This window comes from Sphaerodactylus townsendi, linkage group LG08 (genome assembly GCF_021028975.2).
Source record: "Sphaerodactylus townsendi isolate TG3544 linkage group LG08, MPM_Stown_v2.3, whole genome shotgun sequence".
Lineage (NCBI taxonomy): Eukaryota > Metazoa > Chordata > Lepidosauria > Squamata > Sphaerodactylidae > Sphaerodactylus > Sphaerodactylus townsendi.
In genome coordinates, this window is record NC_059432.1 from 39,024,262 (window position 1) to 39,049,260 (window position 24,999).

At 40.4% G+C, this 24,999-nt stretch overlaps 1 protein-coding gene across 2 annotated transcripts in view; it reads right to left on the reverse strand.

Annotated features, from left to right (window-relative positions):
• The window catches only part of INPP5A (inositol polyphosphate-5-phosphatase A), a 309,623-nt gene that overhangs the window by 138,922 nt on the left and 145,702 nt on the right, over positions 1–24,999 (reverse strand). For both annotated transcript variants that reach the window (XM_048505609.1, XM_048505610.1), the window contains exons 5-6: positions 6,166–6,229; positions 3,532–3,635 (exon numbers count right to left, since the gene is read on the reverse strand). In XM_048505609.1, the coding sequence (XP_048361566.1) occupies positions 3,532–3,635; positions 6,166–6,229 (168 nt within the window). The remainder of the gene's footprint in view (positions 1–3,531; positions 3,636–6,165; positions 6,230–24,999) is intronic.

Consider the following 24,999-nt stretch of genomic DNA (forward strand, 5'->3'; position numbering starts at 1 on the left):
TGATGACTGAGGCATCTATCTTACATTTTTAGGACTCCTGACCTCATTGGATAATGCCAAGTTTCCACTGCTGTGGCAACCGTAATGTGCACTGTATCCTAGCTCAACCCATAGTCCAGAAGAGTCTGGGATTACCAGTTCTGGGTTTGGAAAAACCTAGAGATTTGATGATGGCGTTTAGGGGGTGGAGGGACTTCAGCAGGATATAATGCCACACAGTCCAGCTTCCAAAGCACCATTTTCTTCAGCAGAATGTTTTCAATAAATAAGTAATATGTGCAGTTGTAATTCTGGGAAATCTCCAGGTTGGCAACCCTAAAATAAGTTATTGCTGCTGGGAAATTTAGTGTTCTATTTCTCTTGACGTAACAAATTGAACAAGGAAGAGCTGAAAAAGGTCTCCTCAGGCAATGAATGGTTTGAGTCTTCACAGTTGCATCCTCTGCCAATCTCAGTAGCAAGTTTTGAGACTTACTGTTGAGAGATATGGCCATTTCAAGTCAAGTCCAAACTCTCTCTCTCTCTCTCTCTCTCTCTCTCTCTCTCTCTCTCTCTCTCACTCACTCACTCACTCACTCACTCACTCACTCACTCACTCACTCACTCACTCACTCTGGCTCATAATGAGTTTAGAGGTATGAAGGCCTGAACTTGCCATTCCAACCTCTCAGTTTTGTGCTACCATCACTTTTGACTGCACTCTTCCAAGAAGTAATCCTTCCCAGAAGCAAGAAATCTTCCTCTAAATCAGCGCCAAATATCAAAACACTTCCAAGATTATCTGTAGTCTCCAATACTGATTTTAGAATAGGGCAACTCAACATCCCAAGGAAGAAGTGCAACACTGTTCGTCTTTTACAATATTAAGTCTCTCCCCAGGTTTGCTGTTAATAAGATTCCCTTAGCCAGCAGACGGATTGTGAATTCAGGCAGTTTCATCTACTAAAAGACAGCATAAATCATCATTGAGAAAGGAGAGCCTGCAGTAAGGTTATCACCATACAGCCTTCTCCATGAAAGGTTTGCATTAAAGCATTAGTGAAATTAATTCATCTTTCACAAGAGCTTTGAGCAGTATTGGTGATCTATGATAACAACCAATTTCTCACTATGGGGGGGGGGGTGGAATTACTCAGCCCTGATAGACTACACAAATCTGCTTTTTAAAAATGACCCAACATTATCTGGAGTGTTGCTCCCAAAGGCATCATTTGAGATTCATGCCAGCCAAGAGGACCCATAAATCAGTACGGAAAGTTTTGTTACTTTTATATGCAGTGGGCTGTAATTATTTTGAATTGCATTATGCCTCAATCATTGTAATTACTTTTAGATCATCCTTAAGCGGCAGTAATAAAAAGAAAAGAAATCAGTCTTAAACTATGGGCAAACCCTCCCTCAACTCCCCCCAAAATAATGTAAATGTTACATTAAAACTCTGGTTCAAATGCACAACACTCAGCTGATGTAAATTTTGCTGATGCAGCATACAAACAGCCACTGTTTGTGAAGCTACTGAGGGCAGTTTCGTTTAATCACAAACATTTAAGCAAAGTCATGTAGGTTAATATAGAGCAGTGATGGCGAACCTTTTTGAGACCGAGTGCCCAAATTGCAACCCCAAACCCGCTTATTTATCACAAAGTGCCAACATAGCGATTTAACCTGAATACTGACGTTTTAGTTTAGAAAAACAGTTGGCTTCGAGGCATGTGTTACTCGGGAGTAAGCTTGGTGGTAGTTGGTGGCTTGGCTTTGAAGCAACCATGCAACTCTTCCAACGGGTGAATCACGACCCTAGGAGGGTTTACTCAGAAGCAAGTCCCATTGCCAGCAACCGAGCTTACTCCAAGGTAAAGGATCGCGCTTTAGTTCTTCGCATGAAAATCAGTGGGGTTTAACAGCGCTTAACAGGGTTACCTATACTGTTTCCCCAAAACTAGGTCTTAAGTTTAATGCTAATAATCGAGTCAGCGGCCCAGGCCAGTCTAGATGTGAGGTGGGTGGGCACTCTGTTTGTGCGTGCCCACAGAGAAGGCTCTGAGTGCCACCTCTGGCACCTGTGCCATAGGTTCACCACCACTGATATAGAGATTTAGGTTTAGTAGTACAGAAAGGTTTAAGGGAATTACAACTAATCTTAATGAAATTGTACCTATACTTTTTTGAGTGGAAAATCTTTAGGGCAGGGGGAGCAAAGAATAATCAAGTGTATAATTTTACTTTAGTGAGAACAATTGATCCCAACATTTGCAAAGCTTCATAAAGTGCTTTCCCATCTGTGCACTTCATTTTTTGCTTGTTTTTCACAATGTCTCTATATGCTTTCCTGCTTTTTAGTCAAAAAAACAGTGTCCAAGAGGCTGGCCTGTGAATATGTGAATACGTGTCTAATACTGAGTCAAGACCTTTGTTCGGTCGTCAGTGTTTTCTACTCTGACGGGCAGTGGCCTCCAGGGTTCAGGTAGACATTTTTCAAATAACCTGTATCTGCTCCTTTAGTTTATCAGGAGGTATCAAGGACTGAACCCCGCAAAGCTCTACCTTTGAGCCATGAACCCTCCCAAAGGATCAAAAACTTGTTAATTGAAATGACTGGAAGTGAGGTGGAGGCTCATTTTTCCTCCCAAAGACATTGATACAATAATGCCTGAGGGATAGTCTTAGTCTGCTGCTAAACAGGAGTCTACTGGAGCCTTAAAGAGTAACTTAATTCATAGCCCCTTAGTTATCACAGTTTATGCTAAAATAAAAAGTCTTCAATGAGCAACAGAACTCTGCTTTTGATATGGCTGAAGTAGGGAGCTCTAATTTCCTAGGAGTGGGGTAGAAGACCTATACTGTAAGCTACCATCTCTATCTTATAGCTTTAATAAATCTGACTGGGGCAGCATCTTATCCTGTTTAGCCCTCCAGTGCTGATTGATCACAGCATTCTCTTCAGGTCCACAGCCTCCATAACAAACTAGTTCTCACTAATTTCCTGCCTTCTCTTACTAAATCCTCAACTTTCTCATTCCTGGCTCTGCCTAGATCATGACCTTTTCTATTCGTATTTGTGAACAGATTCAATATGGCCAGCCTTTCCATATTTCCTCTGTTCCAGCATAATATTAATAACTAACCCTAATCCTGTCCTTCCTTTGCCAAAAAGATTTATATTCCTTCTGGTGATCCTGAATTTGCAAACAACAACAACAACAACAACAACAACAACAACAACAACAACAACAACAACAACAACAACAACAACACTGGGCCAGATCAATTGTGTGAATCTTGACAAATGTGTTGCTTAAAATGTTAGTATTGGGTCACCTGACTGATAATAGATGTGGCCAGCAATCACATGAGACAAAAACTGTAGTTCTGAGGAAAAGGGTTCCAAGCAAAAATTGGACTCCAACCAATCCATATTGCTCTTGCAGCTCCATATTTTAATTACGATTCCAACTTGGTTACTCGTGCAGCAAACTATAACAGAATCAAGCCCTTTGTGGGCCTCTAGAATCTTTGCTTGTCTGGACATACCTCAGGGAAATAATCCTGTGGAAACTTTTCTTTTTCCAGCATAGGTGTACTTTCTAATGTGTCTGAGTAGATTTCTTTTCCCGTTACTTTTTTGTACTTCTTAGCTAGGAAGAAATAAGAACACTTTGGTAAAATAAATGCCACTATGTTTATGCACACACACACAGATATATTACGAACACACCATTATCATGGTGAAAAAGGTTTAATGTGCACAAGGGGACAAGAAAAAAACAGATTTAACGACACTGACAATTAATAACAATGCTAAGCTGTCCTGGTCAATGGAAATACAGTTGAAATTCATGTGGTGAGAGCTATCCATGAAAAAAAAATCTTGTTTTCTATTTATCAAGTGATGATATAAACAGTTGTTGCAACAACATTCTTAAACTATGATGCAAAAGGTGTTACGTACCTAATGAGCACATGCCCCAGGTTGCCACAAGATTATTTTTAAATGTTGAAATATATTGGCCTGGAGAGGAACTAATGCTGATTTAGAATTGTGTCAGCTAGACATTAAACAGGTTAAAAAGGAGATCATTTTAATGATTAAACTACAAATGTGTATTTCAAACTTTATTTGCCAAAATATTATTGCTCTTTTTGCATGTTCAAAGGTGAAAGTTGAACATGACTTGAAGGCCATTAGGTGCAAAACACAGACTTGAGGACTAAATCTGGGTACATGTATTGTAATCCATAGTTCACTTGATTAAGGATAAACATATTACTGCTCAGAAATCAGGCAGACAGACAAGTTAATCGCTCATCAAAAATTCCCATATCAGTGCTATAATTTACCTTAGTCTGTTTCAGGAATAAAATATACTATGATGGGTATCTGACATTAAGTCTTGGGTTTTACTTGAACATCCAAAAAATGATGACTAGAAGGATTTATGGTAGTTAAATTAAATGCAATTCTTAGAAAACTGCTATTCAAATCCTTCACTGAAGTAAGACCTCCATACCCTCAATTACAAGAAAGGGGGCAATCTATCTCGGGTGAGAACAAGAATAATGAAAGTGAACAATTGAGGCAATTAGTTCACTCACCGTTTCAATGATGTTTCATATAAACGCAGTGCAAAGATGGAGAATAATGCGACCTGTCTCAATAAGCTAAATGAAGCTTATGAGATTTTGTATTGAAATTTGAATAGACATCTCTCACAGCTAAAAAAACCCCAGGACTTTTAACACAATCTGACTTCTTTTATACGCTGTAAAAAGCATGATGTGAATCTTCTGATTAATGTGAGAAGAGAATATATGTGGTTATATGGAGTTTTAGCGAGTTTTATTGATTATTAACTGGATGGAGCTATGTTATTTGTTTATTGCGTTTTGTATGAGTTGCTCCTCTGTTTGATATTGTATGAATTTTTATGCTGTACACCTCCTAGAGCCCTTGGGGGATGGGGCGGTATAGAAATCCAAGAAATAAATAAATACATTAAATAAATTATATAGGCAAAATGTACATAAAAAGGGTAAAAAACCCCACCCCATGGCCTTTAGAATTTGCCACTCAGAGCTCCGGATCCTTCTGTTCAGCAAACATGATTCTAACCTGAGTATTCATTGTATGGTAATGCACACAATTGGTTTGAAATGCTGAACCTTTGTTAACTTCTTCCAAATACTGGCTTGAGTCCACTGCTAAATTTCTGAGAACAGATTTTCATCTCTGGGGTGCAACTTCCTTGCCCATCCTCCCATCCCTCCAGCCGAAAATGTACATCCATGCTAGTGTGGGGGTCTGCGAGGTGAAGGGGAAACTGGCAAAAATTATTCCCCTTTCAATCTATGGAATTCACCTGTTGGATTCAAGCCATTGGCACCTGTCATGTTCCAATGACTACAAATCTTTCTTTCTTTCTTTCTTTCTTTCTTTCTTTCTTTCTTTCTTTCTTTCTTTCTTTCTTTCTTTCTTTCTTTCTTTCTTTCTTTCTTTCTTTCCCTTCCCTTCCTACCTCCCTTTTCATCTCAGTGGGGATAAAATAGGTACACAAATTACATTTATTCCCCTTCCTGCTGAGACTATATACTGCTGGATTTTTGATTAGGGGTGCATTTATGTCCTTGCCACCTGTGCCATAGCCCCAATTTATGCTGCCCCCTTTGCAGCTGCCATAAAATACATCAGGAGTTTTGAATACAGAAATCTAATGTGGCTCAGTAGTAGAGTATTGCCTTGGCGTGCTAAAGGTCCTATGGTTCAATTCCCCAAATCTCCAATTAAAAGGATCAGATGGAAGGTGGTATGATAATCTCAATCTGAGACCCTGAAGACTTGCTACCAGTTTGAGCGGACAATACTGATCTTGATAGACCAATGGTTTGATTCAGTACAGGATAGCTTCATACAGGTACAACATCAAGTGCAATTTGACCCTCAGGACTTTGCACACATTTCATTTTTAGGTTTATGTCTAAGATGTTCTAAACACGGATATAACAATTTCATGCAGATAAATCCAACAGACAGCTAGGACTAATAGTGGCTCCATGCGTACAGTCTATGTAATAGGTGAAATGGTTCTGAAGAAACCAGACATGACTTTGCCAATAACACAAGAGCCAAGCAGTTCTGAGACTCGACATTTAGTGACTTCTTACACTTACCTTTAAAGTCGAACTGGTGAATGTTTTTCAAGGATTCATGGAGAAAGTAAAAGCTTCCCAGTGCCTGAAACAAAACAAATTATTACAATTTAAACAGGCTGCTATCAAAAACCTCAAACCTGTACTAAAGTACATGGCATTCCAAATGGAGATTTGAATTCAAATACATGGTCTTAATTTCCTCTGATATTTATCCTTCAAAACCAATTTGTTACTAAAGACGCAGATGTTTATTCTTTGTTTGCAGAATGTATATGCCAGCTCTCCGGACACCTATTCAAAGCAGCTCAGAAGGTGAAACAGTGCAACAAAAAGAATAAGACCACAAGCAGAAACAAAACCAACAAGGCATCACAGTGCCGTAGGATTCAAAATGGCTTTGTAAATGGTCATCCCGATCTTGAGTAAAGGTCCAAGAAAAAAGCACAAGAAAATTTAGCCCACCTGCATTTTCTCCAAAGACTATTTTTTTCCCAATTTTTCCAATGGAAATAGAAAATGTGGGAAGCAGTGAAAATATTAATGAAATGTTTTGGTTAACCTCAACCAGAGTCAGGGGTTTTTCAGGGCCAATTCCACAGGGCCTGAAAGACGGAGATGTTCCAATTGGGCCTCTTGCTGAGGCAACCGTAGGTCTGTTCCATCTTGCTAGCCTCCCTAATGCATGAAATAATGGTTTTGACAAAGGCAGCATGTAAAAATAAATGATAATTCTCATATTCATTTGGAACTATATTCTAATGCAGAAGTGTACAATTTTCTCGATTGCTGCACCTCAACTGACCATAGTAACATCTTTTTCTAAGTACAATCCTTTACAGATGTTACAACCACGTGTACTGGTATTCCATCAACAGCAGCATTTATTATTTTATTATACATTTATTAAAACATTTATATCCCACCTTTCCTCTTGGTTCCAGGCAGCTTACAATAACAGTTAGAACATCCTCAGCTAAAACCAAAGGCAAAATAGCAACGCAGCCCATATTTTAAAATTCAAATTAACACATGAAACTGCTTCATAGCGATGAAGACCATCTAGCCCAGAACTGTCTATTCTGACTGACGACAGCTTTCCAAGGAGATGGTTTTCTCTCAGCCCAGCCGCTCTTTGACAAATATAGATGCCACGAATTGAACCTGGGATCTTTTCAGTGCCACACGTGTCCTGCCATTATGTGACATCCCTTCCTTTTAACTTCCTGACTTGTGTGTGTGAGTAGGGGGGAATGGGACAATTTCAGTCCCTTTTATGCGATCGCATTAAGGAAAAGAGCCAAGATTCTTAACCAAAAGGAGTATTTTATTTCATTTTTGTCTATTTCAAAACTTGGTAGCCAGCAGACAGACACTTCCTTCTGCACAGCCGAGTTGTGGCTCACTGACTACTGCATTATTTATGAGAAGCTGCACATCTAGAGATTAAACATTTGCTGATTTGTCAAAAGCACAAACATGGGGTCCTGCCCATCTCCTTGACATATTAGTTCATCCAACGGAAAACACTGTCACACTTTTAATTGATGAATACACTTTCTTGTGACCCAAGTAGCTTGCTCCAGTTTTTTCTTTTCTCTTTTTTTAAAAAAAGAAAATGTGCATCTATGTATGGAGGAGGCAAATAAGAAACACAAGCAGACATTCTCATAGAGGACTCAAGGTTAACGATTCTGCAAGGAGAACAGGTTGACGGGATAAAAAAAGAACATTGCACAAAATAAAGAGGCCAACTGCTAATATTTTAAGTCTTTAGTATAATTTAATTAGCAATTAATAAGAACAGATGTTGCCTCCTGATTATAGTACAATGGTATTTTGGCCTTTAACTTCCTTGGAATAACAGATAATTGTTAAATGGAAAAGTTCCAGAAAGTCATCTTTCAGAGATTTATTTGTTCTTACCTCTCTCTTTCACATAGATAAAATTCATGCACTAAGGGCTGTCTGTTCCAACACTTACATCCAACAGTGCATAATTGGGCATTTAGTTCAGGATTGTAATCTGTCTAGTACATTTTCATTTCACCCTTCATCTAAACATTCTAGGCATAGCACTGCCAACTGGGAGCAACCAAAACCTGGGAGCACTTAGGGCAAAGGGAGCATTGATGAGGAATAATATGGTGGCATCCATGATGCTCTAAGAATGTCTCCTGATATCCATGGTAAAAACCACAGATACAGGGCAATTCCTAGATCGTCACAGATTTTATGACATCCTTTTCCCGATTTTTTTCTCCTGCTGCTTCATAGAGCAAGCATGGGGAATGGAGTGCATGACTGACCATCAAAGACAGGCTTTTATTAGACCTACCTGCGGAGCATCACACATGGCATATAGTTTTTTCAGCCCCATTTTATCATCAAAACAACCCTGTGAGACAGTCTAATCTTAGAGTGACTGCCCCAAAGTCACCCAGTGAATTTCATAGCTGAACTGGAATTTCAACCTGGCTCTCCCATATCCTACTAACCATTTCATCATGTGTGCATGTCTTAAGTGCTGTTAAGTCACTTCTGATTTATGCCAACCCTATGAATTAATGTCGTCCACAACATCCTATAATTAACAGCATTGCTCAGGTCTTGCAGGCTGAAAGCAACGGCTTCCTTTATAGAGGCAACCAATAATATGTTGGCTCTTCTTCTTTTCCTGCTGCCTTAAACTTTTCCTAGCTTTATTGTCTTTTCTACTGGGTCTCATCTTCTCATAAAGTGAGCAAAGTATGATAGTCTCAGTTTGGTCATTTTAGCTTCTAGGCCAGGGAGAGTTCAGGCCCGGTTTGAAACAGAACCCACTTCTTTGTCTTTTTGGTGGTATCTGTAAAACTCTCCTCCAACACCACATTTCAAAATCAACTTTCTTCCGGTAAGCTTTTACATTGTCCAACTTTCACACCACACAGGCTCTCTAAGCAACACCACATATTCACTTACAGCTGTTATACTATTAAATCCTGTCAAATTCCACATGAAAAAGAATTGGCAGACTTGAAGGGAGAGTGGAGGTTGCCTGTGTGTAATTTAGGGTGACCATCCGTCCCTATTTTCGTGGGACACTCCGGCTTTTAGCAGTATTAGAGTGTCTCAGCGTCTCCGCTGAACGCTTATGCCATTGTCCACGATTCACGGACAATGGCCCCAATACCGCAGCGTTGCATTTTTTTGCCTTTTGCGGTGGCGCTCGTGCCCACGGTCAAAACGCAGGGCGCCCAGAAGGCTTCTGGGGTGCTTCCCTGTTTCCTGACCAGGGAGCTTGCCACCGCCAAAGGAAAAGGCAGCCTATTTGTATGCAGGCTCCCTGGTCCAGAAACAGGGGAACTGGCGCCCCAGAAGCGGCACCGCGGCAGTTTCAAAGTGTCTTCTGGGGCGCTTCCCTGTTTCTGACCGGGGAGCACTGTACAAAAGGCTGCCTTTTGCTCCTGTGGTCGCGCACGCGGGCTTCTGAGGTTTGCTTGCCGTTTGCCGCCCTGTGACAGGGCGGCAAACGGCATTAGCTGCAGAAGCTACCGTGCGCTTCTCGCGGTTGCGTAGCGCCATGCGCTGCGATGCATCTTGCCACAGCCGCTTCCCCATCCGAAGGATGGAAAGGTGACCATCTGGTCACCTTAGTGTAATTGCTCATAGAATTTATGGGACGGGGGAAAATCCTTAATAGAACTACTCTGAAGTAAGACCCATGTAAGTTGATGAAGCAAAAACGTGCTTACAAAGCAATGCTAAACACAATTTAACCTTTCAAAGTCAACTGAAGTCAATGGGATGGGCTGCCCCATCCAAAGCCTAACATGGGCAGGTATAACACCTCCTCCATGCCTCCAGAGGGTTTTCTGGCAGTGCGGAGAAGCTGAAAAAACCGAAAACAGCCCCTGCTTCCAGAAAGTCCTCCATAGGGGTTAATGAACTTACGCCAATGGAAGGGTGGTGTAAATCATCATCATCATCATCATCATCATCATCAACAACAACAACAACCTTTATTGGCACTGACAGATAATAAATAGCATAAATAATAATAAATAATAATAATAAAGTGTCCCCTCTACTGCTGCCTTTAACTTAACATTGACAACCAATAAACAGCCTGGCAACCGACCGAAAAGTGTCCCCTTCTGCACATGCACTTTCAAGTCACTTTCACAATTGTTTGCAAGTGGATTTTGCTATTTCACACAGTAAAATCCAGCTGCAAAGTTGAATAATCGAATAATTTTACTACGACCACAAGGCCAGCAAAAAGAAAACAAAAGCAGATTAAATTTATACATATGTACAAAAATCCATAATGTAATTCTCATACCCAAAAGAAGCATCAACTTACAACATTGCATTAAGCAGTCGCACCCACTCATCTAGTACTGCTCCCTGTCTTAACATAGATCTGCGTTTATTGTATACTCATACAAAATTTGGCTACCTGCAGATATAAAAGAAACCCAGTCTTCCAATAAAACCAGCTACAAAGTGCACCGAAAGTGGATTTTCTCTGTCTGTGTCAGTGCAACAGAAACTTTGGATCTAACCCATAAACAATCAGTATCTTCTAGCAATTTTGATACCTCAATTTGTAAATATACAGAGCTGCCAGGCTCATTTAAGATGGATGGCAGCTTAAAGTAAAAAGTAAGCATATTTCCTGAAAGATATCCAATATGGGCTTTTATAACAGAAGACAATTTTATACTGCTGCACATGGTTTGTTTTGTTTATCCTTTTCTTATTTCTCACAATATACAATGACAGCAATCCAGTGACTCCTTAGATACAAAGAGCTTGGATGCTCTCACAAGCTCAGGAATTTGCAAAAGTGTATTTGTGCATTCTATCAGAGGACTCGGTGAAAATAATGGAGCAATCCACACTACACAACTGGAGCATCCACAATTTTAGGACAATCCACAATTTTAAGGGAAAATATCATTCTTCAAAGATTTACACATTTTGGAGAGCATATGAAATATTCTGCGAGTGAACATGGTATTCACAACACATCATGACAGCAATCTGTTGCTCATGCTGTTGTTCAATCAGGTCCCCAAAAAGATTTTTTTAAGTATAATATTAATTTTATTTTTCCATGCAAACAATAACATAGCAAAGGTGATATCAACTTAACGCTCTACTTTTCGCTACCTTTGGATACACCGTGAATAAAGGCGGAGGCCCTTCTAAAATGGTACCTCGAACATGGCGCCACTTAATTTTTTTTAATTATATGCTGAGAAATGTAGCCTTCAAATTTCACTTACGTTGCAAATTTAACAACTGCAGGGGAGAGTGAAAGCTTAGAACCAAACCTTTAAATAATTACTGCACAGAATAAACATTTTCTGCATTACCTCATTGAATGTGTTTGAAGCTAATAGTGCAATTATGAAGAGTGCTTTAAATAAATGTAAAATAAATTGCCAATGATGACTCAGAAAGTGTAATTCATGTAGTCATAAAATCCATAATTAGCTCTAATGAATATTTAAAGTCAAAGTTCAACCTAACTTTTTAAATGTTTAACCTGCTATATCAATATAGCTCAAGGAATCCATTTGTCATAGAAAATGACAGTATCTGAATATTAATTAGCATAGGTCACTGCTGACAGGAAGTTCTTATCTCTTGCCAGTCACTTTGACTACAGTGCATGTCACCAGTATGTTTGTCACGTCTGATATTATTGATTACCTGCCTGTTTGGCTAAAAACAATTAAAAGGCTTTTTTTTTTACATATTTATAAACTTGACTGTCATGAGCACTTATTTTTCCATTAGGAAAATGTACTGGATTTGCTGCCATATTTCAGACTGAGGAGCAGCAGCAAATGAAAAGCTGCAATAATTCTAGACAGAATGACAACATTTTTACATAAAAGCATTCTTCTCTGGGTTAACAAAAAATAAATAAATAAAAAGCAGGGGGGGGTCTTTTGTATTGTAAGGTATTGGGAATCATACAAGAGTGCCATCATTGATGCGTAGGGCAGCCTGTTTGAGAAAATCCCTAAGGAATTCAGAGGGCAGGATCTGCTGTGCTCCTTAACAGCTTCATTGAGATGTAAATGGAATACACTCAGTTTTTGTTTATCATTCGAAGTATATGAAGATGTAGCTCCATACCCTTCAGCAATATCAGTTCAACAGACACAATGCCCGTACAGCAATAATGGGGAAACTACCAGACTGCAGGCTGAATGAGGCCATTTCCCACCCGTCAATCAGCAAGGTGAAGCTGAAGCAGCCACAGGACTTGGAGATCAGAGAGTAGATCCCAGAGGAAACTAGGAAAGCGTAGAGATTTTTGGCAGTGCAATCCTAAACAGAGTTACATCCTTCTAAAGCAATTGACATCAATGGATTTCGAAGGGAGTCTTTTGAGGATGATAATGTTAAAAATCTTATGCTCTCAATACAAGTGATCCTTAGAAAGGGGTGAATGTCTTTTCCAAAGAGGGAAAACTGACTGTGCAGAAATCAACTCATTAAAAATAATCTATCACTTTTTATCTGAGAACAAATTAGGCGTCTGGCAATTTATCATTTTCTGCAGTAGCCTTATCAGCCAATGTACACAGAATTAAACTTCTATTGCTTTTGTTTTTACATCGGGGCATGTCTGTCGGATATGCAGGCATGCGAAACTTTTGAAAAACCCACCTAATCCTTTGCATTAATTCCTCAACAAGTGCCTGTCCCAGCAAATCAACAAATTCAACTGTGTAAGGTTGCAATGTGAAAGAATATTATGGCATCATGGTCAGGGAGATGTGACAGTCTTCATATAATTAATTCTCTATGGTAATCATCACTACTTTATTATTTTCAAAGTAGATTCCAAAAGTCCAGTGTCAGTTGCCTACACTCCTACATTGCAGGAGTGCAACTTCGAAACAGTCAGCCTTAAAAGTCAGCATTGTGCTAAGACATATTTTAAGTGCTTTCATAGCTGCAGTAATGGAGTCAAGGCAACCTATTCCATCCTGGTCAAATGCAACAAGTTGCATCCCAGCCCCACCCCAATCACCACCAAATGTTTGCATACCACAGCAATGCCAAGTGTCAGGAGCTGGAGCCAGATACGGGTTTTGATACTGGTCCCACAACCACTGCAAAGGTGGAACCACTGAGTTCCTCAGTGGGAACAAGAGGAAGACACCAGGTTCCTGCGGTGTCAGAGACAAGAGGGTGGTTGGTGCAGCTATGGGAGCATGGGCTTCCTCAGGGTGGCAGATATTGCTGACCAGCTGACAACATGCCTCCACAGCCCAGTGGTGGTCTGACAGGATCAGGCTAGGGAGGAGGCCAGAGTAAAATTGTCTAGAAGGGGTTACATACCATTCTCAAACTTTATCCAGAAATAAAGGCAGCACCTTGGATTGATGGATTCCATATGAACCAGAGGAAGAGGAAGGAAGTGGAAGGAACTATAAATGGGCTAGCTACTCCAGTCTGGAGCCAAGGAGAACATGGTTAGGGCTAGTCCTTTCTCCACAGATCTACGTCAAAGAATGGCGTGAGAGTGAAGGGAGAGTCCCGATGGGATGAGGTGAACCAGAGTGAGGATTCTCCTCCCCTCTCGATCTGAAGTCTCTAAAGAGGTCCAGGGTGAACTTGGTTTGGCCTCTGGCAGCCTCATCTCCAAGGAGGCAGAAGTGTAACACCTTTGCTCAATAATCTGCCAGTCATGGATCACTGGACAGACTTCCCTTTGCTCCACTAGAGCCAGTCCACCTCCTCACACTAAGTCTTTAAAATAAATCAGAAACATGCAGAATGCAAAGGCTCTTATTTTACATGCTTTAATATATTGGCATCCTCCTTCCTATCCACCATCTTCCAGTAAAGTCATGGTAGTTTAGATAAATCCTGAGAAATGGCCATATCTATTGTTGCAAAACAAAATTGAAGTCCAGTGGCACATCTGCCTCTAGATGAAGATTGTGTTGTGTAACACTAAACTGCAGCCCTTCAGTCAGACATTTGTTGTACTTAACATCCAGCTTTTCTTTTAGGATTAGGAAACTCAAGATTTTTTGAGGAGACATCATAGGTTGACTCAAACATCCATAAAAGTTTTCACCCTATCTTGCAAAAAAAACACCCCAGACTTTTAACTGGCGCGAGATGGAATTTTGGGCCTCTGCTTATCTACAACTGCCAACTGATCCGCTATCTTCTGTATTTTTAAGAAAGGGTATTGTTGTTCTGTGTGGAATTTAATCTGAGCCACACTGAGTTGACTTTCAACAATTATAATTTGAACACTGCTCAGCTTTAAATCAATTTAGCATTTCATGAATCTCGTCATCTATAATAGACTCACTGATGGCAAATTCAATTTGTTGAGAAGACATTATTGCCCATTTCATTTAGTATTATCCAGGTCAGCTCTCAATGGGAAGGCTAATATGTGGTAAAAAGCTGTATTTAGCATGTCACCGTCACTGGGCATTGTTTTGTGTCTCCAGGATTCTTTGTAAGCTGCCTCAAAATAAGAGGCGATTGATTTACAAAGTACCAAACTTCAAATTTCATATTCTAGGCCTAAACACGAAATAATTGGACAGAGCTGTCCCCCTGTCTGACCCACCACAATCAAGCCCCTTTCAAGGTTGACTGCCTGCATCAGAAATATGTGCATAATTTCATTTTGTCTCCCATCCAACGTTCAATGTTAGAAGTTAATTAAATTGCTTGTCCATTGTATTCATCCACTTACAAAGTTAATGATATTCTGCTCCTGAATTAAGGAGAATTTTATAAAGCCTGTGCTATGGAACCTGGCATGCTGTACATTGAGGAGCTGAACTCTGTCATAGCTCTTGCTTGCCGCTCTTCTAATTAGGAAACAAAATGAATGTTTCTGTGTCTGCCAATGCAGAGGACAAGTCGTTCCGACAGTGAGGCAAAATGCTTTGAACAATGGCAACTTAATAATATCTCATGTTTGACTATAATAAATTCAGCAGAATTAATAAACTCGTTAATTTTTTTTCAAAAAGTCGCTGTAACAAAGATGAACTATGGTGTAACAAGACAGCCTTTTAAGAAAGGACAAAGGTTTGCAGCGGGGGGATGGCTTTTTGCAAGGACCTCAACCCTGAAGATTTTACAAATTATCAGAGCAATCTTTGTCAAAGTAGATTCCAGATTCTGCTCCCTCCCCGCAATTGACCATTCCATTATCATTTTCACTGCAATTTACTAAACTGAGGCATAATACTCCACAAAGTGGAGGGTAAAAGATATCAGCAATATGTGGGGGATGTGCAAACAATCTTGTATGCATTATCGGCAACAGGCTTGTAAACAACCAAGGCTTATGGCAAAACATGGTGATTCCCCATTGCAAAAAGAAAGGGTTGCAGAACGGGCTTTGTGAGTCCTTAAATGCCATGGCTCAGGTTAGCTCAGGAAGAAGATGGTTTGGGGAAAGAGCTGGTACTGGTAAGAAGAAAAATGAAGCAACTGGGAGTTGAAGTATGAACTGGGGAAAGGGAGTGTAGAAGTAATATAGTTTTTACTTCTATACTCCCTTTCCCCAGTTCATAGTACAGCTCCCATATGGATGGGACTGCCAGACTTGCAAGCATCTTCAGGTTAGAAATCTCTCATACCTTCTGGCCTCACACATATAGTGTGAGTTCAGAAGGTATGAGAGATTTCTAACCTGAAGATGCTTGCAAGACTGACAGTCCCATCCACATGGCTGGGTCCTGGATTTGGCGGTGCAGCCACCCCATTCCCGGGACAGTTTTCCAGGAGTGCAGGGAGTTAAAAAGGCAAAAGAAACTGCCCTCTGTTGGAAAGCCCTCCGTAGAGCTCCCACGGATGTAGTCACCAAAAAGGTGGTGTAAGTCCAAGAGCCGGATGCCAGCATTTCTTGTGGCAAAGCAAGGGTGGAAGCCAACTACTGTTAGCTCCGTCCGCGGCCATGCCTCCAGAATGCCCCTGAAATGCTGCTGCAGTCAATGGGGGCACAGGAGCACAATTAGCATGATATTAATTCACATGTCCTCGTCGATTTTGGCAGGCTGCAGCAGCCATCCGTTGGCTGATATACCCCTCCACTGGAGCAAATGACCCACGGAGGGCAAATCCAACAGTGTAAGCCTGTGAAGCCTGCAATGTCAGACTCACTCTCCCCCATCCCAGATGGGGCTGTGCAAGTACGAATACTAACATGAAAGAATGGCCTGGATTCAGGTGTGCTCTCAATGATTCTGGCCAGGAAGAGTCTGGAAATCTCCAGGAATTACAATCAATTTCTAGGTGACATAGACATTCTCCTGGAGAAAATGGCTGCTTTGGAGGTCTCTCCCCTCCCTAAACACTGCCCTTCCCAGGTTCCAACTCAAAATCTCCAAGAACTTCCCAACCTGGATTTGGCAACCCTAGCAGAAGATAAGAATGGAATCCCAGAATCACTGGACACCATGGGAGGGGCGGTAACCAAGGCAGCACCTACCACCCACTGCCATATTGCAGACTGTGATCTGCTGCCTGAGAGGGAAACTATTGCTGCTAGGACTCCAAAAGTGACAAGCGTGAGGGAGGATTCATTTTACATTTGAGGAAATCAGTACAAAAAAAATGTCTTTTCTTGACTTTTGTTATTTGACCAGTTTTAAAAAGAGGGTTTCAACTGCCATTGTACAAACTGGCAAAACAGATGCTAGCTCTGGGACTAATTCTCTTGCTTGCCTCACACTGGTGTACCCTCAGTTTTAAGGCACCCTAGCTTTTTTGTGATTGTGGAATTCTATATTAGTTTTTATGGGGTTTTTTGATTGATATTACCTATGATGGGCAATTTTCTCATTGTAAGTTGCCCTAAGCCTGTTTTGGGAAAGGCAGCCTAGAAGACAAATAAATAAATAAATAAATAAATAAAATAAGGGAGTTTGGGGCACATGATTGTCAAGAGTACCTCACAATTCTTTTTCAAATCACAGAACAAAGGGCAGTTTCAAAATCAATGGAAGCTTTAAAAGCAGTTCTTGATAAAGGTTGGTAGCCTGCCATTCAACAATCAAGCAGTTGAGTATATCTAGAATAACTCTTTGTGTTCCAGTCAGCATACAACAAATATTAATGGAAATGCATTATGGTTGCCAACTTCAACTCGGAAAATTCTTGGAGATTTGGGGGCAGTGCTAGGTGAGGGGGTAAGCTCAGAGGGCATGTAATCTCTATGGTACACCATAGAACACACACTTAAAAGCTGCCATGGTGTGGTGTAGTGATTAAGAGTGGTATACTCTAATCTGGAGAATAGAGTGTGATTCCTCCACTCCTCCACGCAAGTGGCACGCTCTAATTTGGTGAACCAGGCTTGTTTCCCCACTCCTACTCATGAAGCCTGATGAGTGACTTTGGGCTAGTCACAATTTTCTCAGCCCCACCTACCTCACAAGGGGTTTATTGTAGGAAGGGGAAGGGAAGGTGATTGTAAACTGTTTTGAGATTCCTTAAAGCATAGGTGTCAAACTCGCGGCCCTCCAGATGTTATGGACTACAGTTCCCATCATCCCCTGCCAGCATGATGCTGGCAGGGGATGATGGGAACTGTAGTCCATAACATCTGGAGGGCCGCGAGTTTGACACCTGTGCCTTAAAGGAAGAGAAAAAGCAGGGTATAAAACTCAACTCTTCATCTTCCTCGTGTTCCGTGTGGAAGACCCAATCTTCTGATCCACGATGAACTGCACTTTCTTACAAGGCTTGAAGAATACATTAAGTTCTACAGAGGTTCTTATTTTGAAAAGAAAATTTTTCAATAACAAGACAAAGGCATTTTTCATCTAGGTTTACACCTTTACTAATACTATGAGTAAATAATAAAGACTTGAAAAGTGGTTTTGCAACCATACCGATTTTTCAAAAATCAAATAGCATAATTCTAATATACTACTTAAATGTTCATTAGTGTTCCAACTTAATGCACAGGTTATAGAGAAGTCCACTCAAAAACACTACAGAATATAAATGTAAACAATCAAGCTCTTTTTGTTCCTTTTAATATCTCTATAATTATTTATTGACCCAATTCCATCTTATTTAAATAACCTTGGCATTGCAACAAGAGGAATCCCTACCTAGCTTCATAATGAATTTTTAAATAATGCATTTTCTCCTCCTAAGGCAATAGGCAAGGAAAAGCTTAATCCCTCAACATTGTCAGTGGTCCCTTGGAGCATACAAAAGATGGTATAAAAGTTTTAGAATAACATTTTACTGGCTTCATACTCAGATTGAATTTACTGATGAAAAGCCTATACACTCTCTTACAATATAGTCCGTAGGTTCAACCAAAATACATCACTACTTTGTTTCATTTGCAGCAATGGATGGTTATTAAATTGATTCTGATGTGAGTATTTAGTATTTATGTAATGCTGGGTGCTTTCCACTGTGAAACTGCGGCTGTAGTGAGGTTATTTATGGTCATTATCTGATGCCCAGTTTTTAGGTACCTGCCACTGTGAGAGGCTAGTTCCCCTTCAGATGACCAAATGAAAGCTCCTTGGTAATTTCTAGATCCTGGCAAGATACCTAATATAGCTTGCAAAAGGGTGCACTCTGGAAAAGTCTTCAGGAATATGTGTGTGGTGTTGTGGTTAAGAGAGGTGGACTCTAATCGGACCCTAATGTCTGACATGCAAACAGCATTTCCCTCCACCCCCACCCCCGCAAAAAGACATAAAGGAAGAAAGAAAAAAGAAGTATGAGAGCCAGTAAGCAATGAAGGAGTTAAGAGCAATGGACTCCTGAAACCTGGAGGAAACTAGTTTCGATTCCCATCCTCTCCACATGACTTTGCTGGATGGACTTTGGGCTGGAATAATGAAGTTCTTCGGAACTCTCTCAGTCCCACCTGCCTCACAAGGTGTCTGTTGTGGGGAGAGGAATGGAAAAGCGATTGTAAGCTACCTTGAGTCTCCTTACAGGACAGAAAGGCAGGATATAAATCCAAACTCTCTTCTTTGTTATCTTGTGTGTGAGAGAGTATGATGTGTTTTAATGCAGGGATGATTATGGAAGATGGAGTAGATGGAGTAGGCTTAGGAGTCCAAAAAGTAAGATGAATTCAGGTGCTGGTCCTTTTTGTAACTCCCAACCAAGAGAACTTATGGAAACAGCCTCACAGAAAACTATCTTATTCTGAAGGGTGTTCTAGCTGGCTAATGACTAGGCCTAACATGGAAAATCATCATTCATCTAGGATTTGATCGTTGATGAAATGCCAACTCGCTTCTAGTACTGCACTTGGGTGGATGGGGTTAATAGAGTTAGTCTGTCCTGAAGGAGGTTTTGGTTGCTTGAGTTCCTGGGCTTGTTGGAATGAATTGAGAGCTATATTGATTGACTCATGCGTCTTGTGGATTCATTCTCCGACCTATATTCTGGTCCAACACCAATTTTGAAGCCTATATTTGAAATGCCAGATTATAGTGTGTTAGGTTCTGCCAAGGACTGCTCACCTGTTCTGTTCTAAGACTCTGGCCTCCTGGAATTCCCATAGATGAGGACAGGTTGAGGTCTGCCAGTCTGATTTGGAGCCATTAGATCTTTAAATTAGCTCAGATGAAATTCAGGATTTCATGCTGAATGAAATGACTTCTATTCATGCAGTGATTTGCCAAGGACAAGGGCTTTTGGAGCACCAAATCCTCCTCACCCTGTTCGGGGCAGACACCTGATCCAAAGTATGCCTTACTGCACGTAGACAACCAAAAATAAACTGAGACAGAACTGGACTTTGCCTCAATCCTAACCCAAAGAATTTCCTCCCAATCTCTATTATTTTACTTTCGGACAAAGTAGTTGAATGAATGCTGACAACACTTCTCGCGAGATTCATGGCTGAGATGTATTATTTAGAACTCTTTCTATCTGGTCTCTGCCTGTTTTTTTGTGCATGTTTTGGTTTTTGCCTTGTTTAGTCTAGGAGACCTACTATATTCACCAAGAGATTGAAGAGAGAAATGCATCATTGCTATTGTCTTTCTCTTGAAGTGGATGAAGTAGGCTTGTTTGAAGGTCCTCCAACACTGAACCCTGATGATGCCGGACCTTCTTTGATGTAGAACACTCTGCCCAAGTCAGAGTGCCTAAATAGCCCTGCTCTTCAAAGCATTAGGAACAAGATCTACCAATGGAGACCTACACTGACAGCCAGAATCACAGCAACTTAGTTGAACCCAACCCTTTGATATTTGATTTTCGAATTTTTTTAAACCCTAGGGAGTCTGATTCTCCCTTTAAATCCACCTGGGAAGGAATTTGGAATCAGGGGGAAACTCTGAGGGGTATCATCCTGGGAGCAATGTTTATGTCAGCAATGATTCAAAATTTCAGGGCTACTTTCTTGAGTCTTATCCTTGATGATACCAAATCAGGTTTAGTGAAGTTTGAGTTCCCAGGAGGTCCCAAAGCGGTGGACTCTTCAAAGGGAAGCCCTATCTATGATGAAGCTCCCATTGCAAGTTTAATTAGAATAAGGGCACCCTTTTTGGGGGTCTGGAAGGAACTTTGGACCCCCTGAAACCCTAACTTCACCAAACCCAGCTGACATCATCTGTGACGTTTGAATTTTAATTGAGAACCTGAAATTTTGGTGCCATTAGTTCTTGCACTTGCGCCCCCTGAAGGTAGACAAAGTAAAAAAACTAAAAAATTTTTTAAATGCATTTTTGAGGTTTTGGCGCTCCCTTCAGGCATGCGCCTGGTGCATTGTGCACCCCCTCTTCCCCTGGTGGCTACGCCACTGCACGCACATACCCTCCCCAAGGTGTGGAGATGGGCACTGTAACATCTCTTGATAGGGTTACATTCCCCTTGAAAACCCAGGTCTTCAGTTTGGGGCTGCTACTGAATCTGCTGTTGCAGATGAAACCTTTTAACAGTCTTCAGTTGTTTTTTTCCAGCTGTGCTCCTTCCTAACAAGGAAAAAGTAGTCCCCTGTGCAAGCACCAGGTCATTACTGATCCATGGACTTATTCATGCCTATTGTCATCTGGACTAGGCTTCTGTAACTTGCTTTATGGGAAATTCCCTTTGAAAAATAAACTGAGATACATACACATTCAAACCATATAAGTTGTGACTTTTATCTGCATATATCTCAGCTCAACAGGTAAGCAATACGCATACAATTAAAACTATATTTTCAATTAAGACTAAATTATTCAGATTATAACGGATACACAGGCTACTAATAAAAACACTTTAGTATAGTAGTCACAATTTGATTTTTAATTATGAAAAATGAACCTGCTATGCTACACCACTGTGCACAAAAACCCAATCAATAATATATCATGTTGAGATCGTGCAGTAAATTTGCATCATAATTAAATGTGCATTAATATTTTCTTTTCATTTTTCTGGGCATTTAACTCACATTTTTGGTTATTATCTCTTCTGCTCTGAAACACATTTACCATTGCATGAATTCCAGCTACTCTAGTGAATGTAAAATGCATGTGAAGAAAGGACAAAATACATCTGCTCCAGGCATTTTTGTTACTGTAGGTATTTCAAATGGAACGTAACCCCTGGTCTCTCTGTTATTCTTGATACCTCTGCACATCTCTTGTCTTGAAAACCCCATGAGGTGGGGTCACCAAAAGTAGGCTGTGACTTGATAGCATAATTTACCTTATAAAAATTACCACTCTGTAGTTAGACACAACAAGGACACTGAACACTAATGAACACATGAAGCTGAGATATATCGAATCAGAGGCCCCTTCCGCACATGCAAAATAATGCGTTTTCAAACCACTTTCACAACTGTTTGCAAGTGGATTTTGCCATCCGCACAGTTTCAAAGAGCACTGAAAGCAGTTTGAAAGTGCATTATTCTGCATGTGCGGAATGAGCCAGAGTGTTGGCCTTCCAAGGTTATTTCTATCTGCTCTGACTGTCAGCAGCTCAACAAGGTCGTGTGTGTGTGTTAAGTGTTGTCAAATCGCTTCCAATTCATGGAACCTTATGAATCAATGTTCTCCAAAACATCCTATTGTTAACAGCCTTGGTTAGGTCTTGCAAGCTGAAGGGCATGGCTTTCTTTACAGAGTCAATCCATCTCATGTTGGGTCTTCCTTGTTTCCTGCTCCCTTCAACTATTCCTAGCATTATTGTCTTTTCCAGTGACTCTTGTCTTCTCATAATGTGATCAAAGTATGATAACCTCAGGTTAGTCATTTTAGCTCCTAGGGGCAGTTCAGGCTTGATTTGTCTTTTTTGCAGACCATGGTATCCATAATACTCTCCTCCAACACCTCATTTCAAAGGAATCTACTTTCTTCTTAACAGATGTCTTCATTGTCCAGCTTTCATATCCATACATAGTAACAGGGAATACTATGGCATGAATGAACTTGCTCTTGGTTGCCAGTGACACATGCTTACACTTAAGAATAATATCTAACTCCTTCATGGTTGCCCTTCCCATTCTCAATCTCCTTCTGATTTCTTGATTGCAGTATCCCTTTTACTCAATGATGGAGTCAAAGAACAGAAGGTCTTGAACAATTTTTTTCACAAGGTGTTAGGGAGAGGTTTTTTTAAAATATCATCTACTACTTGCTTCTTTCAACTGGGCATGTTGAAATTTCAACCTGGAACCCCCTATGTGCAAAGTAGATATTCTTCCACTAAGCCCCTTCCCCTGACATTCTAAGTGATTCAATAAAGATGCTCACATATTTCCCTTGGTGCAAGAGTGCATTCCCAGAGCATATTGGTTTGTGGACTGCTTAACAAAGGCCAAAGATTTATCAGCAGTTCTCTAAGTAAATCCATGGTATAAGGTTTAATATAACAGATTCAAAGGACAGTCCTTCATATTTTAAAGGTATCCTTTCAAGCTTTCATTTCTGTCTGATCAAGATTTCTGGATCTAAGCCAGACCACCAAAAGGGTGGAAGATTAATCCACTAAACCATCAAAATGCTAAAGTCCTTATTCTATTATCACAGCACTTTCTGATCAATGATTAAATGCTGGAAGAGCAAATGGCATTAAAACACCATAACAACTGCTCTCTTACCAGAATCAAAATAAGGCTGCCGTAATACTAACTAAAGCATCCTTTTGTACCTTCTCCTTATTGTTAAACTTAACAACTCGACTATAACATATTAACAACAATTCCCAGTTCAGTAAGTCAGTGGCCATCAAAATTAGCCATTGGGGCATGAGAGGATCAAATCTCTTCATTTTCATGGAATCCATTTTTGCCTTTGGAATTTCTGAACAAATTTAAAGAATTCCCCACACTCCTATCAGCCAGGATCAAGAGAGTTGGACCAGAACATGTTACTATTTATTTATTTCAAGGTTTATAGTCTATCTTTTCTACATTCAAAAGTGAATAACAAACATTTGTTCATAAAAAGAAAACACAACAAAACAACAATATCCATATATAAAACCTCTGCAGTTTATTTCTGTAGAGGAAGAACAAAAAGACAGGTGCTGGGTTTAATTGTCTCATCTCACAATGGCTTTGCTCTGCCCCCAACACATAAAGATATCATGGTTTTACTTCAAATATTAAAGTAACAAGAAATCCATTATTTTGTAATTCCATAGTATAGCCATCCATGCCGCAGGTGAAACTGGATTATGCAATATCTAAACGGGAGGTGGAGTGTGTTCCTTTTTGTTCAGACTGCTTCTGAATAACTACTGCAGAAATAAACATGACATTCCGCTCTTGGTCTTTATCTTCTGACTCCTTACAGGAAATCAGAATTACACTGAGTTTCCTTATTAAACACTATGCCGTAAATTGTTCCCCACTGACAGGGACCAGCTAAAAATTGACCCTAATCTAGATTGTACCTCATTTACATTCTCTTCTTGGCACCTGCATTAGAGTGACACATATATCCTTCATTTCTCTGCATAAAGTGAATGCTGTGCAAAAGAAGCCAACAGATTTAAGCCAGCATTCCGGAATCTTTACACAACTGCACCCTCCAAACCCTAATGGAAACATTTCTTTAGGGATACTTACTTGGATCTTGAGGAACCAAAACCAGTTTGCTTTTCCCACAATCATATAATCCTGGCTCAGAATAAATTAGGCTCCTGCAGGCTTTAAAAGTGACTTTCCCCTCATTAGCTGTGTGTGATTGCGGGAAAGGCAAGTCAAACCCATTAATTTTAATATGTAATTTGGCCCTGAGACTACAGTTGGAGTTGCCAGCTCCAGGCTGGGAAATTCCAGGAGATTTGGGTGTGGAGCCTAGGAAGCACATGCTTTAGAGAAAGGAGGGAACTCAGCAGGGATGGGATGCCATACAGTCTACCCACCAAAGCAGCCATTATCTCCAGGGAAATGGATCTCTGTCATTTGGAGATCAACTGTAATTCTAGGAGATCTCCAGCCCCCACATGGAGATTACTAAACCTACCTATAGTGGTCAGGAACCTCAGACATCATTGCTGATCCTTTCTTGTTTATAGGACGGTTATTGCTAAGCTGTGCAGACACTCTGCTATACATCTCATGCCTCCTACAGTCTGACAAATCTTGTCTTGGAAGTTCAGCAGTGGCTAAGTATCAATCCACAGAAATTGGCTGCCACATGAAAACTATCTTTGGCAGCTGTCCTAATTATTTTTCTCTGCCACTTTTTAAAAAGCAAACTTATTTGGAAAAGCGGGGTGGAATATCTGAATAACAAAAGAAACGTGCGCTTCATTCCAGCTAGGAACTGCAGCTGGTCATGGAGATCTGATGATTGCTTTCCCCACCATGCCACTATACACATCAAGCAGCAAGCTGCAACCAGTGGTGTAGTGCCAACGAGGTGGGGGCAT